Source organism: Pongo pygmaeus, chromosome 19 (assembly GCF_028885625.2).
Source record: "Pongo pygmaeus isolate AG05252 chromosome 19, NHGRI_mPonPyg2-v2.0_pri, whole genome shotgun sequence".
Taxonomy (NCBI): Eukaryota; Metazoa; Chordata; class Mammalia; order Primates; family Hominidae; genus Pongo; species Pongo pygmaeus.
The window spans coordinates 16,358,171-16,385,547 of record NC_072392.2 but is presented as its reverse complement, the minus strand read 5'-3'; the positions used below and the strand labels follow the sequence as shown (position 1 = coordinate 16,385,547).

The 27,377-nt window shown below is 43.5% G+C and overlaps 1 protein-coding gene across 1 annotated transcript; it reads right to left on the bottom strand.

Annotated features, from left to right (window-relative positions):
* Positions 1–9,560: 9,560 nt before the first annotated feature.
* On the bottom strand, positions 9,561–26,082 carry LOC134738757 (uncharacterized). The gene is made up of 4 exons (XM_063657021.1): positions 25,888–26,082; positions 20,554–20,792; positions 12,083–12,956; positions 9,561–10,082 (listed from the first exon to the last, which is right to left on the bottom strand). Exons 1-4 carry the CDS (start codon positions 26,080–26,082, stop codon positions 9,882–9,884), a joined length of 1,509 nt encoding a protein of 502 aa, XP_063513091.1. The 3' UTR covers positions 9,561–9,881.
* Positions 26,083–27,377: the final 1,295 nt, after the last annotated feature.

Here is a 27,377-nt window from a genome sequence, read left to right as displayed (position 1 = left end):
AATGGATAGAAGAATGCATAGGAGGATGGATATTTGATAAAGCAAGTGTAGTAAGTAATGTGCTACCACCGTCCTCATTTTATAGATGAGGAAATTGAGGCTCAGGGACTGCAGTGACTCACCCAAGGTCACACAAGCTAGTGGTGTGGCCAGGATCCAAGCCCATGCTCTGACCCTTGGGCCCCATGCCATGTCCCCCAGGCTTCCTGACCAAGTGCATCCAGCTCTACGAGACCACGGTGGTGCGACACGGCCTCATACTCATCGGGGCCACAGGCTCTGGCAAGAGTACTGTAAGCAGAGCCAAACTTGGCAGCCAGTATCCGGATAGTGGGTCTGCAGGGGGGTGCAGCTTCAACAGGGGTTGGCCTCCATTTGTGGCCCTTGGCATAGAATACCCCTCCCCCTCCCCGTGGCCCCCAGTCCACTCCAGCCTTTCTCTCTGAGAGCCTCACTCTCAGGCGGTCCATCTCCCAGTGTTACAGAGTCCTGGCAGCTGCCATGATGTCACTGAAAGGGCAGCCATCCATCAGTGGTGGCATGTACGAGGCTGTCAACTACTATGTGCTCAAGCCCAAGTCCATCATGATGGGCCAGCTATATGGGGAGTTTGACCTTCTCACCCATGAGTGGTGAGTGACCCCCCAGCCTCGCCAGTGATGCCCTGCTCCCAGACCTCTGGAGACTGTGGGCCACGGTCACCCCTCCCTCCATTAGCCCAGGGGAAGGCCGGGCTCTGCAGCCCAATGCCTGGTATTCTATTCTCCATTCTACTTCCTCGCTGAGTGACCCTCCTCACCCCCCAGGCCATGGTTCCCTCATCTGCAAAGTGGGGACAATAATGGCACCATGCTTATGGTAAGGCAAGAATGTCTTAACACGCTCAGTGCCTCTGCAGTATCTGGCCATTGTCATGACCTGAGAGAAGCTGGTGGGCCCTCTCCGGGCCCCTGCTCCCAGGCCAGGGCGTGCATTTTAGGGGAAGTGCACTGAGATGGGAGAAGGGCAGCTGGATGGAGACTGCTGAGACATTGGCCCCTCAGGGGCTTTTCTCTAAGACTATTCTGTTTCTCCAGACAAGAGTCTCCAGGTCTCTGCTGGGGGTGTCTGCTTGGCTCCAGTGTTCTGGGAGCCCTGTAGGGGATGGCCAATGGAGAGGGACCGTCACCTTCCACAATGTGAACCTGTACTGCTTCCCCCATTTCTGGTGAAGATTCTCCCCCATACCCACTCCAGTCTCTTATGTAGGTAGGTGGGGGGCTGGGGGTCAGACCAGAAAAAAGTCCCCTCTTAAAGAAAAAAAATTATTCAACGATACTTTTTTTTTTTTTTGAGACGTAGTTTCGCTCTTGTTGCCCAGGCTGGAGTGCAATGGCGCCATCTCGGCTCACTGCAACCTCTGCCTCCTGGTTCAAGTGATTCTCCTGCCTTAGCCTCCCGAGTAGCTGGGATTACAGGCATGTGCCACCATGGCCAGCTAATTTTGTATTTTTAGTAGAGATGAGATTTCACCATGTTGGTCAGGCTGGCCTCGAACTCCCTACCTCAGGTGATCTGCCCACCTCAGCGTCCCAAAGTGCTGGGATTACAGGCGTGAGCCACCGCACCCAGCCAGAAATTACAATATATTTTTTGACTTATCAAAATGTAATAGTTATTAATTCTTTTTACTATTGTTCTGGAAAATGCAAGGAAGGACCTTAATTTTATTATCCCTTCTCTCTTTTTTTTTTTTTTTTTGTGAGACAGAGTCTCACCGTGTCACCTAGGCTGGATTGCAGTGGCTTGATCTTGGCGCACTGCAACCTCTGCCTCCTGGCTTCAAGTGATTCTCCTGCCTCAGCCACCCAAGTAGCTGGGACTACAGGCACCCACCACCATGCCCAGCTAATTTTTGTATTTTTAGTAGAGACGGGCTTTCACTATGTTGGCCAGGCTGGTGTTGAATTCCTGAGTTCATGATCCACCTGCTTTGGCCTCCCAAAGTGCTGGGATTACAGGCCTGAGTCACCGTGCCCAGCCCTGTTATCCCTTCTCACATGTACTTGTACCTGTGTGTGAATTGGGTCTGTGCTATGTATTTAATATCCCCAAGGCATTGCTGTTTTAGTCCATTTGTGTATTGTCAAGATATCTGCCACTTTTGCTGCTCTCCATTCATCCCTGAATCCTTGAAAATATTTATTTATCATCATTTTGCTTTTTCTTCTTTCTCAATAAACATGCTTTAGAATTTCACTTAGGGTCTATCTGCTGGTAAAAAAAAAATTCTGTCAGTTTTTACTCATCTGAACATATTTTAATGTTATCTTTATTTTTAAAAGATACTTTGGTTGTGTAGGGAATTTTTTGACTAGTGGTGTCTTACATCACAGTGAAGCTCTACTAATTTCTACTTGTTTCTTGGTTTTCTGAAGCTTCATTACCAGGAGTTTGTCTTTCTGAAATTGTAGGTTATTATATTTCATTAAGTTTAGAAAATTCTCAGCAATTTGGTCTTTAAATATTTTTCTGTCCCATTCTTATTTTCATCTCTTTTCTTCAGCGTATATTAGATTTTACTATGAAATATCCTCAGTGACTCTTAAGCTCTTGTATCCATATATCTTTATGAATGTATGTATCAACATGCATATTTTTTCTGGTTAGTTTATGATATCAATTATAATTCACTGCTTCTTTACTTAGCTGTGTCTCATTTGCTGTTAAACTCATATATTGAGTGACCTTTTTCTTCTTCACATTTTTTAGTCTTAGAATTTTTGCATGTTATTTACCCTAATCTGTCACTTTTATACTTTCCACTTTCTTGTTGAAGTTTCCAAGCTTGACTTTGTGTCTTTGAATATAGTAATTCTAGTTGCTTTGACACATAATTTTTTCTTTTTCCTTGGCATCTGTTTATTCCTTCTCACAGTGTCTTTTTTTCTTCATTGACCCTCATATCTTTGAGCAAATGTACAAAATATAGTGGTGAACAACTGGTTTTGTCTGTCTTTAGAGGCCCAACTAATGTTTTCTTTCTCAAATGATTGCTATTTGCTCATGTCAGAAGTATAAGGACAATCAAATTCTGAATCACTTTCATAAAAATTTAGAGTTGGAAACTTTTTGGGGCACTCAGATGGAGAGCAACCAGCCTGCTGTGGTGATTGGGTGAATTCTAATGCACCAGCAGCCTTTAATATCCATGACCAAACTGGGGGTCTCTGCAAGACTAACAGAGGTTTAACACAACCTGGGTAGATACCCCATCTGAAGTAAGAAATGGCTCCAGGGCAAAGCAGCTCTTATTTCTCTAGATGCTGTTTCTCTCCAAATCTTAGCCTGACAATTCTTAGCTGTGCATTAACTCAGTTACTGTTAAAAAAAATTAAATTATTGCCTCCGATTTATTTTTATTTATTTATTTAATTTTTATTTTTTTGTGATGGAGTCTTGCTGTGTCACCCAGGCTGGAGTGCAGTGGCACAATCTCAGCTGACTGCAACCTCCACCTCTGAGAATCAAGGGATTCTCCTGCCTCAGCTTCCCGAGTAGCTGTGACTACAGGCGCACGCCACTACTAATTTTGTAATTTTAGTAGACACGCGGTTTTGCCATGTTAGCCAGGCTGGTCTCGACCTCCTGACCTCAGGTGATCCACTTGCCTCCGCCTCCCAAAGTGCTGGGATTATAGGTGTGAGCCACCATGCCTGGACCTGATTTGTTTTAAAATGTTACTTTACATACAAAACCTAATTTAAATTATTCTAGGATACCTACTCTGTCTTTATCAGAAGCATATGATGAATATATATTCATCATAAAAAATGGTATTTGAAATTTTCTCTCACTTGTGTTGTTTTGTTGTTGACCTCACAAAGTTATCTTATAAAAATGTTCTTGATTATGTCTGATAATATTGTTTACCTTGACAAATAATTTTTTGTTTCTTTGTGCCGCCGCCCCACCGCCCCGCTGCCCTGCCACCCCGCTGCCTCAGAACTGAAAAGTGTTGGCTGCGGAAGGAAGACAGTGGGGCCCAGAAGACTGCAGGGAGAGGGGGAGGAGGGTAAGGAGAAGGTGGGAAAGAACTTTGGAAAGTCGGAGAGGCAGAAAGGAGGGTGGGAAAGAAGAAGGTGAGGACACGGCAGGGCGCGGTGGCTCATGCCTGTAATCCCAGCACTTTGGAAGGCTGAGGTGGGCGGATTCCAAGTTCAGGAGTTCGAGACCTGCCTGACCAACATGCTGAAACCCAGTCTGTACCACAAATACAAAAATTAGCCGGGCGTGGTGGCGAGCGCCTGTAACCCCAGCTACTCCAGAGGCTGTGAGGCAGGAGAACCGCTTGAACCAGGGGACAGAGGTTGCAGTGAGCTGAGAACTCACCACTGCACTCCATCCTGGACAACACAGGGAGACTCATCTCAGAAAAGAGAAAAACTACAGTGGGGAGAGGGCGAGGGGAAGAAGCTAGTGGGGAAAAAGACCACCGAGAAAGGGAGAAGAGGTGGGGAGAGCTCTACTGTTTCACTGAACATTCCTCAGTTGAAGTTAAAATGTTCTCATAAATTCCGTATTTTCAACTTTTGCTCTTCCAGTTGATATATTCTTTTCTTCCTCCAGCTCCTTAATTTTATTCAACACCAAGTTAAAACTCCAACCACCTTTCTCTTTTTATTTTCCAATGTTTTTCTTTCTTCTAAGAACATTCTTAACTCTGGTAACACTTTACAATGTTGCAAAGCTCCAAATCCTATTTCCTGTCGTCTCTTCATGCTTTCCCATTGAGATATCAGGAGATTTTCATCCTATTATTTTGTTTACACTAGGAACATTTCAGCTTGGCTAGGCCTGTTTTCTACTTAATTTTTTTTCAACTTCAAGCTTGACAAACCCAAATGTGCTCCTTTACCAATTGTTTCTGTCTCAGGAATTGGTTTCTTGTTGCACTGTGATACACATGAAGCCAAATACCTTTCTCAGCTCATTATCCCCAGAATGTATTTGCATATTATTGACACAGAATAGACACCTAATAAATATTTCTAAATTTTTATTGTTCTTCTTTGCCACAAAACAGCAATCACCTTTTTTTTTTTTTTTTTTTTTTTTTTTTTAGCATGATGTACTTGCCCTTCTATCATCTTGTCCTGAACTATTTATCAAATCTTATTTCTTCCCACTCCCCCATTTGTTTCCCATGCTCTGGCCGTACAGAACTACTTAGAGCTCTGTCAACTCTCCATGCTATTTTATAATAATCAACACTAATGAAAAGAAAAGGGGCTTTATAGCAGAGGCAGAACTCATTATTTTCTAAAAAATACATGCCTATCTCCCATGTTGAATAGTGTCCCACAGAAAGTCATGTCCAGCTGGAACCCAGGAATGTTAAACTATTTGGAAACAGGGTCTCTGCAGATACACTTGGTTAAGACAAGGTCACAATGCATTAGGGTGGGCCGTAAAGCCAATGGCTGTGTCCTTACAGGAAGGTCGTGGGAACATCCAGAGACCTACAGGGAAGACGGCCATGGGACAAAGGAGGCAGAGTCTGGAGTTAGCTGCCTACAGTCACGGAATGCCAAGGACAGCTGGAAACCACCAGAAGCTAAGAAGGAGATTTTACCTGAAAGCCTCCCAAAGGAATCAGTCATACTCACACCTCCTTTTTGAATTTCTGGCCTCGTGAATGGTGAAAAAATGAATTTCTATCATCTTAAGCCCTGTGGTTTGTGGTCATTTATTCTGTTCCTAGCCTTAGGAAACTAACACAGCATGCTAAGGGAAAAGAAGAAAATTCTGCATAAAATGTCATTTTACTTTTTAAAACAACTACTGTTGACAGTAAATGAGTATTCTTCTAAGATTCATATGCAGAACATATATGCAGCCCAGAACATTTTTTCAGACCCATGGCATAAGTGATATGATCGATAAAATCCAAATATTAACCTGCCAAAAGAGTTATTTTTTCTTTTGCAGTCATTTAAATGTAATAAGCAGAGGTCATGAGCCCTATAAAAGTTAATCTATTCATTTGTTGTCACTTGATACTTATGATCCATTGACATATTTAGGTTTTTAATTTTTTGTACAGATTATGGTTTGTCTTGCACTGTAATTTTATTGCACAACAAATTATTTATATATCTAAGTTGCTTCTTAAATGTAAGTAACTTTGCACTTGAAAATACTCAGACTTCTGTTGACGTTCTCGTAACAGCTTCTTCTAGTTAATAAAACTACTTAATAAAAACCTAATTCCATTTTCCTTTTATGTATAGATTATAAGTCAAATCGGCACTTAAAAAGTAAAATCTGTTCCACAATTTCTATTGCTATGGTATGTAGTATAACATAAAATTTGTCTTGTTTTTTTCCTCACTCAATAACAACTTAATTTTTTTTTTTTTTTTTGTGATGAAGTCTCACTCTATCGCCCAGGTTGGGGTGCAGTGGCGCGATTTTGGCTCACTGCAAGTTCCACCTCCCGGGTTCACGCCATTCTCCTGCCTCAGGGTTCCGAGTAGCTGCGACTACAGGCACCCGCCAGGACACCTGGCTAATTTTTTAGTAGAGATGGGGTTTCACCGTGTTAGCCAGGATGGTCTCAATCTCCTGACCTCATGATTCACTGGCCTCGGCCTCCCAAAGTGCAGGGATTACAGGCGTGAGCCACAGCACCTGGCCAGAATTATGTTCTTATAATCACCTATCTCCATTTATTGTTGAGAATGAAGAAAATTTTGGAGCATACAATTCAATGCAATGATTTTTTTTTTTTTTTTTTTTTTGAGACAGTGTTTCACTCTTGCTGCCCAGGCTGGAGTGCAGTGTCATGATCTGGGCTCACTGCAACCTCCGCTTCCTGGGTTCAAACAATTCTCCTGCCTCAGCCTCCTGAGTAGCTGAGATTAAAGGCTTGTGTCACCATACCCGGCTAATTTTTTGTTTAGTAGAGACGGATTTTCACCAGGCTATCCAGGCTAGTCTCGAACTCTTGACCTCAGATGATCCACCTGCCTCAGCCTCCCAAAGTGCTGGCATTACAGGCATGAGCCACTGCACCCAGCCCAATGCAATGATTTAATAGTTATTATGGCAGTTTTAAAATGACCTGAGTGAAATATAGTGCTTATATCAATTCTGAATACTGAATTGCTGGATTATACAGTAATTCTGCTTTTAAGTTTTGAGGAACTGACATACTGTTTTGCATAGCATCTGCACCACTTTAAGTCTCTTCCAACAGTGTATACGGGTTTCAATTTGTCCACGTTCTAGACAACATTTGTTATTTTCTTTTTAAAAATATGGTAGCCATGGTTATTATTTATTTTAATCACCAGATTATCTTCTTCAGTGTTTGGGTTTTACAAGAATATTAATTCTATTTTTCTATTATCCTTTTATAAATATTTCATATAAATATCTCATCAAATAATTAAGATAATTTATTGCTACTGTTTTTATTTCAATGCTTTATAGTAAAGGCCACTGAATATATAAATATATAAAATATATGATATATTTTTCTTTGACTCCTTTGTGAATGGCTATAAATAAAAATTTTTCAATTACTTACTATGTGCCAATCACTCCACAATGTTCAGAGTAGGCTTTAATGTTGCCACGTTAAACTTCTCTACTTGTGATTTCTATATCTAACCCAGCTGGCAGCAAGACAGTTTTGTGTCTTTGTTGAAATGGCTTTGGCTTTATGTAGACCATTCATTCAGTTTCCATGTCATTTCCCTGAAATATTTGTGGTTCATTTTTTCAATTCAAATAAACATGCTATTTTTTTTTTTCAATACTGTGCTACATTCCTGATGTCATACAAACTATGCAAGGGGTCAAAACATAACTCTGGTCCTTTTCAGGAGAAACTCATAATATTTCATTAAAACTAACTTACGAAAACATGACCAAAATATGATAGACTATTCATTTGTCTTTTAATTAGGTAAATGCTTATTTGTCTTTCTTGAATGTTTCACCTTCTTCTATAATTTTATCATTTTACTTTTTTACCTTGTCTTTTGATTTCTAGATTATATTCATTTCTGCAAGACCACATTTTAATTTGTATTTCATTTTCTATACATTTGGCATCCCTATCTGGCAAGCTTTCTGTGTTATTTAGTGGGATACAAGTAATTGCTTCTTTTTCATTTATATTTTACTGTCTGTGACATCTTTACAATTAGTTGATAATTTCTGTCATGCATCACAATAACTCATTGCTATAAATGTCCTATTTTTAAAATTGTTCTCAGCTTCTTTTCTCATTTTCCTTTTAATTCTTCATGTATTCTATTTTTTGATTCTTATTTTTTGGGCTTCGAAAATACCTTTTTATATCCTTCTGGATTACTTTAGTGTCATAATTATTCTTTAAATTTTATATAAGCTTTACATACATTTAGTATTTTGTGGATAATGATATTGTATTTGAAGCTTGAGTATAACTACAAAATATTATTTTTTATCCCAAGACATTTAATAAAAAGAAATAATGTAGTTGGAGCAGATTAGTAGATGAAATGAATGACAGACGAGGAATTGCTATAAGCACTATATTTCACTCAGGTCATTTTAAAACCACCATAATAACTACCAAATCATTGCATTGGGCCGGGCACAGTGGCCCATGCCTGTAATGCCAGCACTTTGGGAAGCTGAGGTGGGTGGATCATCTGAGGTCAGGAGTTTGAGACTAGCCTGGACAACCGGACAAAACCCCGTCTACTAAACAAAAAATTAGCCAGGCGTGGTGGTGCATGCCTGTAATCTCAGCTACTCAGGAGGCTGAGGCAGGAGAATTGCCTGAACCCGGGAGGCAGAGGTTGCAGTGAGCCGGGATCGTGACACTGCACTCCAGCCTGGGCAGCAAGAGCGAAACTCTGTCTCAAAAAAAAAAATAAAAAATAAAAAATATATCATTGCATTGAATTGTATGCTCCAAAATTTTCTTCATTCTCAACAATAAATGGAGATAGGTGATTATAAGAACACAATTCAATATTGCTTGAAAACATTCCAGTAATTTCACTGGAAAAATGTTTATAACATAGAATATGAGCTTAATGGTAAGAAACTTGTTTGGTTTGTTCAATACTGAATACTCAGTTCCAATCACTGGGCCTGGTATGTGAAAAGAGCTTCTTGGTTTAAAAAATTTACTTAAATTGTCAATGAGTGAGGAAAAAATAAGACACATTTTATGTTATACTACCTACAATAGCAATAGAAATTGTGGAACAGATTTTAATTTTTAAATGCCAATTTTACTTATAATCTATACATAAAAGGAAAATGGGATTAGGTTTTTATTAACTAGAAGAAGCTGTTATGAGAAGGTCGACAGAAGTCTTCTGAGTATTTTCAAGTGCAAAGTTACTTACATTTAAGAAGCAACTTAGATATATGATAAATAAAAAATTTGTTGTGCAATAAAATTACAGTGCAAGACAAACCATAATCTGTACAAAGAACTAAAAACCTAAATATGTCAATGGATCATAAGTATCAAGTGACAACAAATGAATAGATTAATTTTTATAGGGCTCATGACCTCTGCTTATTACATTTAAATGACTGCAAAAGAAAAAATAACTCTTTTGGCAGGTTAATATTTGGATTTTATCGATCATATCACTTATGCCATGGGTCTGAAAAAATGTTCTGGGCTGCATATATGTTCTGCATATGAATCTTAGAAGAATACTCATTTACTGTCAACAGTAGTTGTTTTAAAAAGTAAAATGACATTTTATGCAGAATTTTCTTCTTTTCCCTTAGCATGCTGTGTTAGTTTCCTAAGGCTAGGAACAGAATAAATGACCACAAACCACAGGGCTTAAGATGATAGAAATTCATTTTTTCACCATTCACGAGGCCAGAAATTCAAAAAGGAGGTGTGAGTATGACTGATTCCTTTGGGAGGCTTTCAGGTAAAATCTCCTTCTTAGCTTCTGGTGGTTTCCAGCTGTCCTTGGCATTCCGTGACTGTAGGCAGCTAACTCCAGACTCTGCCTCCCTTGTCCCATGGCCGTCTTCCCTGTAGGTCTCTGGATGTTCCCACGACCTTCCTGTAAGGACACAGCCATTGGCTTTACGGCCCACCCTAATGCATTGTGACCTTGTCTTAACCAAGTGTATCTGCAGAGACCCTGTTTCCAAATAGTTTAACATTCCTGGGTTCCAGCTGGACATGACTTTCTGTGGGACACTATTCAGCATGGGAGATAAGCATGTATTTTTTAGAAAATAATGAGTTCTGCCTCTGCTATAAAGCCCCTTTTCTTTTCATTAGTGTTGATTATTATAAAATAGCATGGAGAGTTGACAGAGCTCTAAGTAGTTCTGAACGGTCACAGCGTGGGAAACAAATGGGGGAGTGGGAAGAAATAAGATTTGATAAATAGTTCAGGGCAAGATAATAGAAGGGCATGTACATCATGCTAAAAAAAAAAGGTGATTGCTGTTTTGTGGCAAGGAAGAACAATAAAAATTTAGAAATATTTATTAGGTGTCTATTCTTTGTCAATAATGTGCAAATACATTCTGGGGATAATGAGCTGAGAAAGGTATTTGGCTTCATGTGTACCACAGTGCAACAAGAAACCAATTCCTGAGACACAAACAATTGGTAAAGGAGCACATTTGGTCACGCCTGTAATCCCAGCACTTTGGGAGGCCGAGGCAGGCGGATCACGAGGTCAGGAGATCGAGACCAGCCTGGCTAACATGGTGAAACCTCGTCTCTACTAAAAAAATACAAAAAATTAGCCGGGCGTGGTGGCGGGTGCCTGTCGTCCCAGCTACTGGGGGTGCTGAGGCAGGAGAATGGCGTGAACCTGGGGGGGGGCGGAGCTTGCAGTGAGCGGAGATCTTGCCACTGAACTCCAGCCTGGGCAACAGAGAGAGACTCCGTCTCAAAAAAAACAAAAAAACAAAAAAACAAAAAAACAGGAGCATTTGGGTTTCTGAAGCTTGAAGCTGAAAAAAATTAGGTAGAAAACAGGTCTAGCCAAGCTGAAATGTTCCTAGTGTAAACAAAATAATAGGATGAAAATCTCCTGATATCTCAACGGGAAAGCATGAAGAGTTGACAGGAAATAGGATTCAGAGCTTTGCAACATTGTAAAGTGCTACCAGCGTTAAGAATGTTCTTAGAAGAAAGAAAAACATTGGAAAAATAAAAAGAGAAAGGTGGTTGGAGAGTATAAAAAGGAGATGGAGGAAGAAAAGAATATACCAACTGGAAGAGCAAAAGTTGAAAACACAAACTTATGGGAACATTTTAACTTTAACTGAGGAATGTTCAGTGAAACAATAGAGCTCTCCCCACCTCTTCTCCCTTTCTCGGTGGTCTTTTCCCCATACTATCTTCTTCCCCTCGCCCTCTCCCCACTGTAGTTTTTTGTTCTTTTTTGAGATGGAGTCTCCCTGTGTCATCCAGGCTGGAGTGCAATGGTGAGTTCTCAGCTCACTGCAACCTCCGCCTCCGGGGTTCAAGAGATTCTCCGGCCTCAGGCGCTGGAGTAGCTGGGAATACAGGAGCTGGCCATCACGCCCAGCTAATTTTTGTGTTTTTAGTAGAGACTGGGTTTCAGCATGTTGGTCAGGCAGGTCTCGAACTCCTGACCTTGTGATCCGCCCGCATCAGCCTCCCAAAGTGCTGGGATTACAGGCGTGAGCCACCGCTCCCGGCCTTGTCCTCATCGTTTTCTTTTCCACCCTCCTTTCTCCCTCTCCTCACCGTTTTCCTCCACTGTCTTCTCTACCACACTGTCTCTTCCCTGCACTTTCTCCCCGTCTTCTTCCCCACCTTCTTTCTCCCCATCCCACTTTCCAAGGTCTTTCCCACCCTCTCCGTCCCCTCCTCCCCCTCTCCCCGCAGTCTTCTGGGCCCCACTGTCTTCCGCCCGCAGCCAACACTGTTCAGTTCTGAAGCAGCGGCGGGGGCGGGGGCGGGGGTGGCGGCAGCCGTGATGGCACAGGCAGCGACTCTCCTGGGTCTCCCGTTGGCTGCTGGGGCGGAGCTCAGGGGCCCAGCTTATGGGGCTGCCTGGGCGCATAGACGCACCGGGGGCAGGGACACAGGCGCGCGCACGCGTGGGGAGCTTCTAGGTGAAAGGCAGTGGGAGAGCGCGAGAAGGGGGCGGGCAAGAAGACGATCGGGGGCGAAGACGGTGGGGAGTGGAAGAGGGGAGAAGGGAGAGGGGGAGAGAAAAGCGCGGCAGGAAGTCGCTGCTGCGAGAAGGTGGGGAGATGGAAACGGGAAGAGAATGGTGGGGAGGGGAAGAAGATGGCGGAAATAAGAGGCTGGGAAAAAAGACGATGGGGAGAGGGAGAGAAGAAAGTGAGAAGAAGATTGCGACTGACAGACGCTCCTGCGAGACGGTGGGAGGACATGGGAAGAAAACGGTGTGAGGGGAAGAAAACGGTTGTGGGCAAGGCGCGGGGAGAAGACGGCGTGGGGAGAAGACGGTGAGGGGAGAAGACGGCGTGGGGAGAGGACGGCGTGGGGAGAGGACGGTGGGAAGAGGAAGAGAGAAGATTTGGTGCGCGGAGAGAAAAGCGCGGCAGGAAGACGCTGCTGCGAGAAGAAGGTGGGGATATGGAGGCGGGTAGAAGACGGAGAATAAGAGGCTGGGAAAGAAGACGATGGGGAGAGGAGAAGAGGGTGGGAAGAAGACTGCGGCAGACATGGGAAGGAAACGGTGCGGGGTGAGGAAGAAAACAGTTGGGGGTAATAAGCCGGGAGAAGACGGTGAGGAGGGGGAGGGGAGAAGAGGGAGCGGCGGGAAGCCGCTGCTGGGGGAATAGGCGGGAAGGTGGAGACTGGAAGCGAGCGGGTGGGTAGAAGGAGATGGGAGGAAAAGCTGCCGCCACAAGAAGCCGTGCTGCGAGGAATGGGAGAGACTGAGGGGAAGAAAACGGTGGGGAAGGGGAAAAAACTGCGGGAGAGAAGAAGGTGCGGGAAGAAAACAGTAGGGAGAGGGCAGAAGAGGATGCGGGAAGACCGCAGTGGGGAAGGAGGGGAGAAGAGGGAGAGGGGAGAAAAAGGTGGGAAGACGTTGGGAAAGGAGAGGGGTGGGAAAGGAGAAGGGTCGGGAAGGAGAGGGGAGGGAAAGGGCAGAGGGGAAGAAGACTGGAAAAGCGGTGAAGGGAAGAAAAGGGTGGGGAGGGAGTAGGGGAGAGGACGGGTTGGGGGAAGAAGAAGGAAGGGGAAAGCAGCGAAGACGACCTTGGGGAAATAGATGGAGAGGAGAAAAAGATTGGTGGGAGAGAAGAGGATGAGGCAGGGAGGGGAAGAAAAAGGCAGAAAGACGGGCTGAGAAGAGTGCTGGGAGAAGAAGGGGGAGCGGAGGGAGGGAGAAGGGAAGCGGGGAAAGATGTTGGGAGAAGGTGGTGGGGGAGAAGGCGGTGTGGGAGAAGAGTTGAGGGAAAAAGAAACAATAGTGATACTAACGTTTAAACGTCGTCGTCTTGGAGCAAAAGAAGCAAGTGCTGCTTTAGAGTCCCGGCCTAACTTTGTTCAATAAATTCCCACGTCCAAATATCTTGTGATTGCAGTGTAGTCATTTTTAGTATTTCGATCCAGAGCAGTCTCTAATTGTTAGTGACAGTGCTGTTAAATTGCATGCTGTTCACCAGCTATAAATGAAAACATCACATTTCCTTGAAGTGCACTTTAACGTGTAATTCAAAGACTTTTCCAAGAGGCTTATTGGGGAAAAAATAGAGGTGTGTACCTTTGGCATTGAACATGGAGTCTCTGATTTTAGATTGCATTTGTTTCCCCAAATCTTTAAGATTGTGGCAGAAACATGATTGTGAATACGGCATTCATTTTGTAGGGCAGTGCGTGTTATTTTAACAAAGATAGGGTAAACTGATACGCCTATAAGAAAATGTAATTCAATTTAATTCACTCATACAAATTTAGGTTTCCTAAATATAAAAAAACCCAAAAACAGTTAAATTGCCTTAGTCTTTTAACCTAACTTCATGCTTAGAGTCAAGAGAATTTGTAAATGCAATCCTGTAATGCTGGTGTTGCGTTATGCCTATATAAAATACATGATAAACTTAAATGTTGCTTTTTTATTTGGCATTATGGAACTTCATAGAAGTTTGTGTGTATTAATACAGGTGAACTTGACATAAATTATTAATTGGTGAATGATAACTTATTGCTTGTAAAATAAGCAGTTAAATGTAAGGATGTAAATAAATTTTATATTACCCTATAGTTTATTTTAAATATTTTCTTCTTTTGTATTCTAGTTTAAAATCCTGGAATACTTACTGATATCTTATTTCCCCATGAAAAGGCTTCTGCTAACTATACTGTATTTCCAAGCAAATGTCTGTACCAGAACATCAAGTGCAGAAATTAAGCAAAATCTGTATTTTAGGACAGGTGCAGTGGCTCGCACCTGTAATCCTAGCACTTTGGGAGGCCAAGGCAGGTGGATGGCTTGAACTCAGGAGTCCCAGACCAGCCTGGGCAACATGGTGAAACCCTGCCTGTACAAAAATAAACAAATTAGCCAGGCATGGTGGTGCACATCTTGTATTTTATTCAATCTAATTGAAGGCTTCATTTACACTTGGAAAACAAAATGATTTAATGTACTCATATAGAAAATAATTAACCTCATGCCCGAAACGGGTTCACTTACAGCGCACGTTCATTCATTCTGTCAGACAGTGGTTTAAATGTGTCTGAGCACCGCCTGTGAGTCAGGAACACAAGTCAGTATCTGCACTGAATATTACCCAAGCTTTATATAGAGTAGCATAGATAACTTCATGGACATCATCTCTTTAATTTGTTGTGGAACCCTTAACATGACCTCCTCGTATATAATTATCAGTGCTGTTCTTAAATAGATGTTATCATCTGGATATTTACTAGACTTACAATGACTTACTGCAGATATGTAATCCATATCTAATGTGTACTATACTAACTAATAAATGTAATTATTAAGTCTCACATGGTGGTTTTGGTTTTAAATAAGCTGTTGGAAATCAGGCGGTTGGTGTTTTGTTCATCTTATTGTACTATGAAGTAAAGTCGATAAAGATTCTGGAAGCACAGCTGTGAAAAGGTCCATTGTTAGGTCCCTCCATGCAAGCTTTGGGTATTTGACACACCATCAGGCATGGGCAACCTTTGCAACATTAAAACAGGAAGTTGCAATTTGGGTCATCCTCAGTCACTGACAGTCTATGTGCAAATTTAACAGCATGGCCACCCTATATACACATAGGACAGTGTTCGGATTGGCTTTTTAAAACAAATTATATCCTTTTGCCAAAAAAAAGATATGCATGGTAATAACTGCAAGTTACCGTGCTTTCTTAAGAAAGAGTATCTGGAAAATATATATGAAAACAAACTACATTTGCCTTTTTAAAAACATTCTATGTTATTGTGGAAGCAAAGTCACAGAAAAAAATGGTTAGAAAAAATCTGAATCAGCATGAAATAAAATATTTTGAGGGTCATTGAACATTGTTCATTTTCATGAAAATAAGACAAGTTCATTTAGCAGAGGTATTTCTGTAATTGTGATACATTAGCAAAATTAGCTGTGTTCTGCAGTGCTTGAACTTGCTCTGTGTATGAAATGGCGTACCGTTAATACAAGGAAATTTGTTGTGAAACACATACTGTAGAATTAAGTTCAAAATCTATCTGTGCTTATATCACTTAATTTTGTTAAATAAAACTTGGTTTCCAACATTGGTTTTTTTTTTCTCCAGAAAAGCACAATCTGCTAAATTCTTAACCAAGTGGAAGAGAGAAAATATTCAAGAAAAATAAAGCAATTGTGCATGTCACACTATAGTTGAAAGTGTTCTGATACTGAAGCTATGTCCAGTATTTTAAGCTGCTTTTATGCAGAGTGATTACTTCTACATTAATCTCAGAAGATTCTAGATGGAAATTCAAAGGGGCCCAGCCAATTAAATGTGACTGTCTGAGAGAATCCTAGTGATACTTACTGACTTTTCTGCTTTCTGATCATTGATCAGATGGTTACAGATGCATGAAAGATAGATGATTTTTAAAAACAAAGATGTTACTTAAAATATCAGTGTTCAGTGCTTGCATTTGCAAGAACATAAATATTAGATGATACTGAGAACATTCCTTAATAATCAGCAAAGGTAAAATGTTGTTGTTCTGATTCTGAAAAAAATGAAGAGGGTTACCATGAAATTATTAACTTTTTTTTTTTTTGAGACATAGTCTTGCTGTGTTGCCCAGGCTGGAGTGCAGTGGTGTGATCTCAGCTCACTGCAAGCTCCGCCTCCTGGGTTCACGCCATTCTCCTGCCTCAGCCTCCCAAGTAGCTAGGACTACAGGCGCCCGCCACCACGCCTGGCTAATTTTTTGTATTTTTAGTAGAGATGGGGTTTCACCATGGTCTCAATCTCCTGACCTCATGATCCGCCCACCTCAGCCTCCCAAAGTGCTGGGATTACAGGCGTGAGCTACCGCGCCTGGCTGAAATTATTAATATTTTACTTACATTTATTACCAAATCATTGAATTCTAAAGTAGAATTGCTGAAGTCACTGGAGTTTGATACTTCAGGATTGATGGTTTTGGTTGAATTCTCAAAAAAGTCAAACTATATATGGTATAAACAAATATGTTCATTTGTTTAATAGAAATTAAATGTATATACATACAGCATTCTTAGGTCAAATAGTCAATTGAATGGTTAACAATACTACTTCCCAGTCAATTGCTTTGTCATTGTTAAGATAAATCTTCAAAGAGTTTGGATGTTTTTTAAAATAAGATTTGACTTGTAACTAACATTAAGTATGAATTTGATAGTTAGATTTTGATTTGTCACAAATCTGAATGATTATAGAAAATTGTTTCAATATGTCAAATTAGTTCCATGGCACCTGTGGTTATGTAACTGTTGGTACCTGTGGGGAGGGGTCCTTTTTTTCTTAGTTCTCAAGCCCATAAGCAATCATCAACAATACTCAATTCTGATTCCTTTTCTTGGGGCTACATAAAGTTTAATCCCTGTCTCTATTTCTAGAAGTATCTAGAAAACCTTCCTATCATGAGAGAGTCTTTTGCCAGACAATATAATAGTTTTTCAGGGGTGCAACTGCTTGGATAGATATTTTCAGTTTGGAGTTGTAAAATCATGTTCTCTCATCTCAACTATTCCATATGCCAGCAGTGTTTTGGGATTGTGACATAACATTTTATTTTTCATTTTATTCACTTGGAAAAAATCAAATAATAACTATGCTGTTGACTTAGGAATCAGAGGTATTTGCTGTTTGTTACAGAGTAGGAACATTGCAATTACCTCAAGAAAATGATGACATTCTTCTAGACTGAAAAATGCATGTGTCCTTGACCAAATAACAACTCTCTTTCTTGTACAGATGGCCTGGACACTCAGAAACTGCCTATTCAGAACATGGCACATCATAGAGATGAAGTTTTAATAATTTTATTTGCACATGTTTTCTGATTGTTCTGTTTCACTGTGAACTCTCAGTACCAACAATTAATAACAGGTAATTTGGAGGCTGGTGTTTACAACTGATTGATCACACCGGTTACAGATTTCTTTGTTCCTTCTCCACCTCATTCTATGCTGTGACAACAAGTAAGACATTTATAAATATAAACATTTTATTTGCAGTGTAGCATACATTCAAATTAGGTGCTTGTGTAGACATTTTGACAAATATTGCCATTTCTCTTTTAACACATAGGTCCTCAGTAAGCACTGCTTTCTAACACCAGTTTAAAATAGTTCTTAATTCTTTTCATCTAATGTTACAATATAAAAGTTTCAAGAATGGCGCAAAGAAAAAATTATTTTTCAAATAAAACTATTATCAGACATAATCAAGAACATTTTTATAAGATAATTTTGTGAGGTCAACAACAAAACAACACAAGTGAGAGAAAATTTCAAATACCATTTTTAATGATGAATAAATGTCAGACTTATGCTTCTGATAAAGACAGAGTAGGTATCCTAGAATAATTTAAATTAGGTTTTGTATGTAAAGTAACATTTTAAAACAAATCAGGTCCAGGCACGGTGGCTCACGCCTATAATCCCAGCACTTTGGGAGGCTGAGGAGGGTGGATCACCTGAGGTCAGGAGGTTGAGACCAGCCTGGCTAACATGGCAAAACCCTGTGTCTACTAAAAATACAAAAATTAGTAGTGGCGTGCACCTGTAGTCACAGCTACTCAGGAAGCTGAGGCAGGAGAATCCCTTGATTCTCAGAGGTGGAGGTTGCAGTCAGCCGAGATTGTGACAGAGCAAGACTCCATCACAAAAAAATTAAAATAAAATAAATAAATGAATACAAATAAATAAGAGGTAATAATTTATTATTATTTTTTAACACTAACTGAGTTAATGCACAGCCAAGAATTGTCAGGCTGAGATTTGGAGACAAACAGCATCTAGAGAAATAAGAGCTGCTTTGCCCTGGAGCCATTTATTACTTCAGATGGGATATCTACCAGGTTGTGTTAAACCTCTACTAGTCTTGCAGAGGCCCCCAGTTTGGTCATGGATATCAAAAGCTGCTGGTACATTAAAGCAGTGAGAAGGAACCAGAATTCACCCAATCACCACAGCAGGCTGGCTGCTCTCCACCTGAGTGCCCCAAAAAGGTTCCAACTCCAAATTTTTATGAAAGTGATTCAGAATTTGACTGTCCTTATACTTCTGGCATGAGCAAATAGCAATCATTTGAGAAAGAAAACATTAGTTGGGCCTCTAAAGACAGACAAAACCAGTTGTTCATCCACTATATTTTGTACATTTGCTCAAAGATACGAGGGTCAATGAAGAAAAAAGACACTGTGAGAAGGAATAAACAGATGCCAAGCAAAAAGAAAAAAAAAGTGTCAAAGCAACTAGAATTACTATATTCAAAGACATGACGTCAAGCTTGGAAACTTCAACAAGAAAGTGGAAACTATAAAATTGACAGATTAGGGTAAATAAAAACACACAAAAATTCTAAGACTAAAAAATGAGAGGAAGAAAAAGGTAACTCAATAAATGAGTTTAACAGCAAATGAGGCTGGGTGCCATGGCTCATGCCTGTAATCCCAGCACTTTGGGAGGCTGAGGAGGGTGGATCACAAGGTCAGGAGATCAAGATCATCCTGGCTAACAGAGTGAAACCCCGTCTCTACTAAAAATACAAAAAATTAGCCAGGCGTGGTGGTGGGCACCTTTAGTCCCAGCTACTCAGGAGGCTGAGGCAGGAGAATGTCATGAACCTGGGAGGTGGAGCTTGCAGTGAGCCAAGATCGCGCCACTGTACTCCAACCTGGGCAACAGAGGAAACTCCGTCTCAAACAAACAAACAAACAAACAACAAAAAAATTTTGTGAATCGAAGCATCTCTTACAGGACTACTGCTTCCACCCCTGCCCATCTGTCATCTCAAGTCTCGATTAGTAGCCTGTCCTAGATGCTTTTTACTCCTTCTATTGTTCCTTTTGTCTTTCCATGAAGCCATCTAGCTGATTTTTTGAAAATATTTAAAATGTCACCTTTGGCTCAAATTCTTTGAATGAGGGCAAAACTCATCTTTTCTTTTTTTAAAAAAATTTAACTTTTAAGGTCAGGGTACATATGCACGCTTGTTCCATAGGTACACTTGTGTCATGGGAGTTTGTTGTATAGATTCTTTCATCATCCAGGTATTAAGCCTAGTACTCACTATTTTTTTTTTCTGCTCTTCTCCCTCCTCCCACCCTCAACCCTTCGAAAGGCCCCAGTGTTTGTCGTTCCCCTCTATGTGTCCATGTGTTCTCATCATTTAGTTCCCACTTATAAGCTTGCTAAGGATAATGGCCTCCAGCTCCATCCATGTCCCTGCAGAGGACATGATCTCATTCTTTTTTATGGCTGCATAGTACCCCATGGTGTATATATACCACATTTTCTTTATCCAGCCTATCGTTGATGGGTATTTGGGTTGATTCCATGTCTTTGCTATTGTGACTAGTGCTGGAATGAACATACACATGCATGTGTCTTTATAATAAAATGATTTATATTCCTTTGGGTATATAGGCAGTAATGGGATTGCTTCATTGAATGGTATTTCAGTCTTGGGTCTTTAAGGAATTGCCACTGTCTTCCATAATGGCTGAATTAATTTACACTCCCACTAACAGTGCCTAAGTGTTCCTTTTTCTCCACAACCTTGCCAGCATCTGTTATTTTTTGACTTTTTAGTAGTAGCCATTCTGACTAGTGTGAGGTGGTATCTCATTGTGGTTTTGATTTGTGTTTCTCTAATGATCAGAGATGTTGAACGTCTTTTCAAAAGAAAACTCATTTTTCTTGCACTGTTGAGCTGATTACTATCAGTTCCAAATCTCCCCCCTTTACCCTGCTTGCTGGCTTTGCCTTGTCTGTGGCACGGTGTGAAACTTCATCTGCAGCATCTGCGAAAGGGATGCTGGAGAAGGTTGGGGCTCTTTCTAGTTCTGAGTGCTCCTCTTACCTTGCTCTTGTGGCGGACAGCAGCCAACTCTGGCCATCACCTCTCTGGGGACAGAGCAGGTCACAAGCAGCACCTAGGGGAGCAGCTTTCCAGTGTTTTGTCAGTGTAGAAACAGCAAAATTCTCTGCTGTCAAGCAGGCCACATCCTCACCCTCTCCAAGGAGGTCTAGCCACTCAGTTCTGGTGTGTGTGGGAGATTCTTCCAGATTTGTTTCTTCCTGCAGTGCTTGCCTGAAGCTCTGGAGAGCACATTGGCAGCTCCGTGAATTTGCTGTCCCTATTTCGTGTGTGTGTTTGCTTTGCCTTTCCTAAGCTTGTCCAACCCACAGCCCAGGGCTGGTTTGAATGAGGCCCAACACAAATTTGTAAACTTTCTTAAAACACTATGAGATTTTTGGCTGGGTGCCAGTGGTTCATGCCTAGAATCCCAGCACTTTGGGAGGCCGAGGCAGGCAGATCACTTGAGTTCAGGAGTTCAAGACCAGCCTGGCCAACATGGTGAAAACCCATCTCTCTCTACTAATAAAGTACAAAAATTAGCCAGGTGTGGTGGCACATGCCTGTAATACCACCTACTCAGGAGGCTGAAGCACGAGAATTGATTGAGTCTGGAGGCAGAGGTTGCAGTGAGCTGAGATCATGCCACTACACTCCAGCCTGGGTGACAGAGTAAGACTCTGTCCAAAAAAACAAAACAACAGGCTGGGTGCAGTGGCTCACACCTGTAATCCCAGAACTTTGGGAGCCTGAGCTGAGCAGATCACGAGATCAAGAGATCGAGACCATGCTGGCCAACATGGTGAAACCTCGTCTCTACTTAAAATACAAAAATTAGCTGGGTGTGTGCCTGTAGTTCCAGCTACTGGGGAGGCTGAAGCAGGAGAATCGCTTAAACCCAGGAAGCGGAGGTTGCAATGAGTCAAGATGGTGCCACTGCACTCCAGTCTGGCAACAGGGCAAGGCTCCGTATCAAAAAAAAAAACAAAAAAAAAACCCCAAAAACCAAAAAACAAACAAAACAACAACAACAAAAACCCAAAACAAACAGAAAAACACTACGAGATTTTTTGTGAAAAAAAAAATTTTTTTAGCTTATTATCCACCATTAGTGTTCATGTATTTCATGTGTGGCCTGAGACAATTCCTCCAATGTGGCCCAGGGAAGCCAAAAGATTGGACACCCCTGCTTTAAGAGAGAATTCCCTGAAATAGTTAACAGTTATTTACTTTCAATTTTCCTTATTCAAATTACTGTGCAGTTTCAGTCTCCTGGTTGGACAGTAACTGACCACAATGTCTTCCAAGGCCTTCCATTATTTAGTTCCTGGCATTGCTCTGAAACTGTCATCTACCATCCTCCCATTGTGCACTTTGCTCTGGCCTCACTGATGGACACATTCTTCCCAGAACATCCTCCTACTTAAATTTGTCTTACTTTTTGCCTAGAATCTTCTTCTTGCTATTCAAATGTCTCATTACCAGAATTTTCCACATATGATGAAAATGTGCTTCTAATACAACACTTTCTCTCTACTTTAGCCTGCTTCATTTTTCATAAACATTCTTGTCACCACATGACATGTTACAGTCATTTATTTCCTGGTTCTCTGACTCTTCTCACTGGAAAGTTATGCCCTTGACAGCATACACAGTCTGTTTTGTTCCTGGTTAATCCTTGTGCCTGCACCTCCGTATAACCTAGCACATGGTAGACAATGAAACGACTGAATGAATTAATGAATAAATGAAGTAGTATACTTCCTAGATGAGAAAACTGAGACTCAAAAGTGATAAGTACCAAATCAGTATAACATAAAAGTTAGGAGTTTAAGCTCTTTGGGGAGAAATGTGGGTTTTGCTACATCCTACTACTGTAACTTACATATATTTCTTAAATTCTCTGTGTCTCATTTTCCTTATCTGAAAAATGTGGATTATAATGGTAACTAATTTATACTGTGGCTATATAGAGTAAATAAATTATGTATATAATATGCCTAGTACAGTGCTTGACACAAATTAACAATTCCACATATTTAGTTAGTTGTACAATTATCTGTAGCTGCAAAACTATAAATGCAGGTTTGTCTTCTTTCTGGAGAGATAGCAAGAGAAAGGTTAAGTTTATAAAATGCCTAAGCAATAAAAACTATATTATCAGAGTAAAATGCCTAAACGAGGGCTGGTTTTAATATCAACTAATTAGTAGCTGCCTAATAGTAAGAACTGACTCCAAAATCAAGTAGACAAGAAAATGGTTGAGGAGGCTGACCACATCCTATGCTGTACTGCACGTGGAGTAACCATGTCACAGCAGTGATGCCATATTTCTTTTCTTTGACTGAATCATGGTGTCACAGATGAGAACCAAGGGACTAGATAGGTCATAGATAGATAGGTACACACATACTATACCTGTGATTTTTAGGTACACACATACACATACCTGTCTGTTTCTGTCTCGCAGGGTCTACAAAGGAATTCCCCCCCACCGGTGAGTGACTGGGCATGCTCACTCCTTCTGGACATTGAGGAAGTCAAGGCTATGTGTGAATGCAAACATTCATACATATCCACATATGTAGATAGATACATCCATATATGGATGCATATATGGATAGAGAGATTTTTTAAAACTGCTGAACACAAATCCAGTGATCTATGAAAGTGAAGGACAAATATGGTTATATAAAGAGTCTTTCAATGAATTTTCAGCAGATATAGATCTTTTTGTGCTGAAACAGAGGATCACTGTTGCCTTTCTTTTGTAAACACAGGTCTATGAGTGGCTAAAGGGATTATATGAAAACTGAGCATTTTCATTCTGTATCTAGTTTTAGAAATTGAGGAAAATGTCTATTGTGAAATATTACAGTTTCTGAACCTAGTTTACCTTTGAAAATAGTTTTGTGTGCCCTTTGAAGGTAACTGGCATTTTATTTTGGTTAAATATTTTCTAGCAGAACCTTGAATCAAGTTGCTTTGATATTTCCATATCAGCCTCCTGGGTAGCTGGGACCATAAGCATATACCACCACACAAGGCTAATTTTTATATTTTTTGTAGGGCCAGGGTTTCCTCATGTTGGCCAGTCTTGTCTCAAACTTCTGACCTCAAGCAATCAGCCCACCTCAGCCTCCATGGATCATGGAGAGCACTTTTCACCATTCTGCATTATTTTGTTTGCTGCCTGGCGTCTCCTCAGGAGCCACCTGGGTTCTGGTCCCAAATGCCCCAGCTCAGCCCAGGGGAACCTGGGAGGTGCTCAATCCATAATGCTGGCTGCTCCCTGGCCAGAAGAGCTCTTGGTGGTTCTGTCAGCCCTTCTGGGTGACCCTGGCCTCTGCCCTGGGGAAGCTCCCATCCCTCTGGATTGCCCATCTTCCCTAGGATCCCTGCAGCCCCCAAAATGCCTTACGTGAGACCGAATCGTTCTCTAAACACCACATGCCTTACTTGACTCCATATGGCTCTCTGAACATCATGTGGTGACCTCTTGCCCTTCTCCTTCATGACCTGTAGGGCAGGGCCAAGAGGAGGAAGCAGACTCAGAACACACAAAAGACTCCCTGCCCGAAATGGCAGTCACCCCACTGTCAGCACTTCTGGAAGGAAAGGAGGAAGATTTCCTTCTGCAGAAAGCTCCTTTTTTGCCTTGTTTCTGAAACCAGGGCAGGTCAGCAGAACCCAGCACACCTGTGGTGCCTGAGTCACTGTCTGTGCCCAGGATGTGCATCTGACCACAGCCCCAACCCCCAACCTGGGCTCGACATGCCCTCCAGCTGGAGTCCTGGGCTCCTGACATGGCCTGGCCTGTTTGTCCTGCTCTGGCCGAGTTTGGGAGGGCCTTAGCTTGTATTCCCTGGGGTTCTTAGACTTGACTTCCTCAATGGTTAGAAGGAGTGAGCATGTCCAGTCCCTCACCAGTGGGGGGAATTCCTTTATAGACCCTGCGAGACAGGAACAGACAGAACACTTTAGTGAGAAGGACACAGGGTGACCAAGGGAGGATCGGAGCCTGAGGGTTCTGGAAGTCTCCAGCCTTTTTCAGGTCCCAGGGAGAGGCAGGCCTCCCCCCAACAATTGAAAGTGTGGAGGAGCACTGAGGGTTGTGCACTCTGACCTGGACCTATTCCTTTGTTTGGGTCACCCGGGCACGTCCCTACCCCTGAGCAAGGGGTGGCCCAGGTCCTGGCATTAGGTTTTCTCCTAGAAAGGCAATGCTTGCCTGGATGGGCAAAAGGCTGGCAACCAGGCCTGGTGTCCTCTAAGTGAGGACAGGGTGCTACCCACCCGCTGAGGCCAGGTCACGGCCATGGGTGCCTGTCTCCTGGCTCTGCAGAGAGCAGTCACAGGGCCACTCCCTCCCCATGTTACCTTTTTGCCGTTCTTATATTTTGGCCCGTTTCCAAGCATCTTCAGCTATTTGTCAGTGCGTTTTGTTTCCTGACCTCGTTGCTGTCAAATGAGCGAGGATGGAGTTAGCGGAGCTGTCTGGCCTCTGGCGGCGGCCCATGGATGCTGGGTCCTGGGCTCCAGGAACTGGAACGAGCCAGCAAAGGGCAGACCCTGGGGGGCTGAGACCCTCTGATAGAACGGGCACCAGTTGCCTGGCCTCCTGACATGAGGACTTAGCATCCTCAGACCACAAAAACCCTGGGTTTTGGTTGTTTCCAATCATTCAGCTGGGGTCCTGGAACAAGAAGGCAGTGACTTCTGAGCAAGACTGTAGTTCTTGGTTTGGGTTTTGACTGAACCACCACGGGGACAGAGTCTTGGGGTCAGGTGGAGCAGGAACTGCCATTTTCCTGAGTGACAGCGTGTCACTCCCAGTCACCACCACCTTGGCCCACAGGCTGCCCCCTCTGCCTGACCCATCAGCCCTGATTCCTTGTCCCTGGGGCAGCCTCCCATGCAGCAGGCACAGGCTCTTATCTTTACCTCCTGCGCACTGATAGGAGCCATTCTCATCTCACTGTAAGACAACTCAGACAGAGCTGAGGACCTGCCCGGGCCAGGAGCCATCTCCCTCCCTGAGAGGGCCCCAGCCCCCCTGCCATCCATCCTAAGTCTCAGCCCAGAAGAAGGCACATGGAAGGAAGGCAAGGGCCTCCCTGTGGAGCTGGGCACATGGTCCCTGTGAGGCACCAGGACCCTGGAAAAGAAGGAGTGTGAGGCTGGCCTGGCAGGGGTCACTCGGGGCCCACAAGGGGCCTCAGGCCGCACAATGGGAATGCCCCTCCTGGGCTGGAAGTGGCACCCTCTGTGGGAGCTGGGAAAGTCCAGTCCTGAGACAGGATTGGGGGCGCCTAGGGTGGGTGGTTGAGCCCTGACTGACAGCAGTGCCTTGGGAGTGACCACATCAACCACCAGAGTCCAGGGAGCCTGGCCTGAGAGCTGCCCAGTGCCCAGAGGATGGACCTGGAGCCCGTCCCATCTGACACTCCCCACGGGCCTTGCAGGGTCTGACCTCCCAGCGTGCACATGTCTCTCCCTGCAGCCTGGCTGCTGACCCTGCCTGTTCCCCATCTTCCCCTATCCTGCTCAGCCCAGAGACCGTGATCCTGTCTCCAGCCACCCTGGTCTTCCTGTGACCCTCTTCCTGTCAGCACCTAGGCATGAGACCCCCAGGTGTGTCACTGGGCTGCCCAGAATGCTGGGGAGAAGCCTGGGTTGACAAGGGTGACCAACGGCCCAGTCAACAGTGGGGATGGCCCACCACCCCGCCTCCAGCCAAAGCTGACTCTCAGGGCAGTCAGCCTTCATCCCTCAGCCTCCTCCCAGCCACTGCAGCAGCCGGAACATGGGGTGCCTGGCTGTCCTACCTGCACTGACTCAGCCCCGTCACCCACCCTGCGTGGTGCTGACTGAGCCAGCGGGAATCAGAGTCTCTGGAGGGCTATGCAGAGCCTTGGGGACTGACCAAGTCCCCCCACTGAGGGGTCCCAGGTGCCACTGTTCCCTGCCCACCCCATCTGTCATCCTCCCAAGGCTGTCAGCTCCACCCTGGGCTGGCTCGGTTCAGGTGCGTCCCAGAAGTGGCAGGTCTCATGGGCTCACCCCGCCCCCTTGCCCGAGGCTCCTCCCTCTCTCCACCCTGTGAGTCCTGAGGGGCTGGCTGCAGGTTGGGCTCCCCTTACCAGGCCCAGATCCAAGCTGCATGTTCTGTTGCCCCCTGGCCTTGCTGTGAGATGCCCAGGCCAGGCCTTACCCTTCTTCTCCCCCAGCCTCCCAGGGTCACAGCCATGGATGTCCCCATGCCCCTCCCTATAGGATGCCTCAGCTGGGCCCCCTGAGCCCTCAGAGACCTGCTACACAATGGCCCACAGGCCTGGCCAGGTGCCCCCTACCCTGTGGCCACCACCCCAGGTCTCACCAGAGCAGCCCCCAAGGGGACAGGGCCAGACCCATGGGCTGCCCACTCTTCTCCTGCTGATGTGGAGACCTAAGTGCTGAGAGTCCAGGGGTCAGACCCAGCCCCCTCTCTGTCCCACCCACTCTCCTGAGCTCCCTAGATGGGCCTCTGGGTTCTGCCCTAATCCTGATCATGGGCTGGACCTGCAGGAGAGACAGGGAGGAGTTCTGACCCTGGAGAGGAGGTTGGCCCAAGCTGGGGAGACATGTCCTGCCTCAGAGAGATCTTTCTAAAAACAAAACCTGTCCCTGAGGTGAGACCGATGTGTCAAGGGACAGAGGACTCACCATACAATCCCGAGGCGATTGGTGAATTTCCAGATGTCAACATGCTCATGCTCCGTGTCCACTGCTGCCCCAGCTTGGTATCCCTGTGACCCAGAGGGGGACAGGGAGAGCGGGGCAAGGTG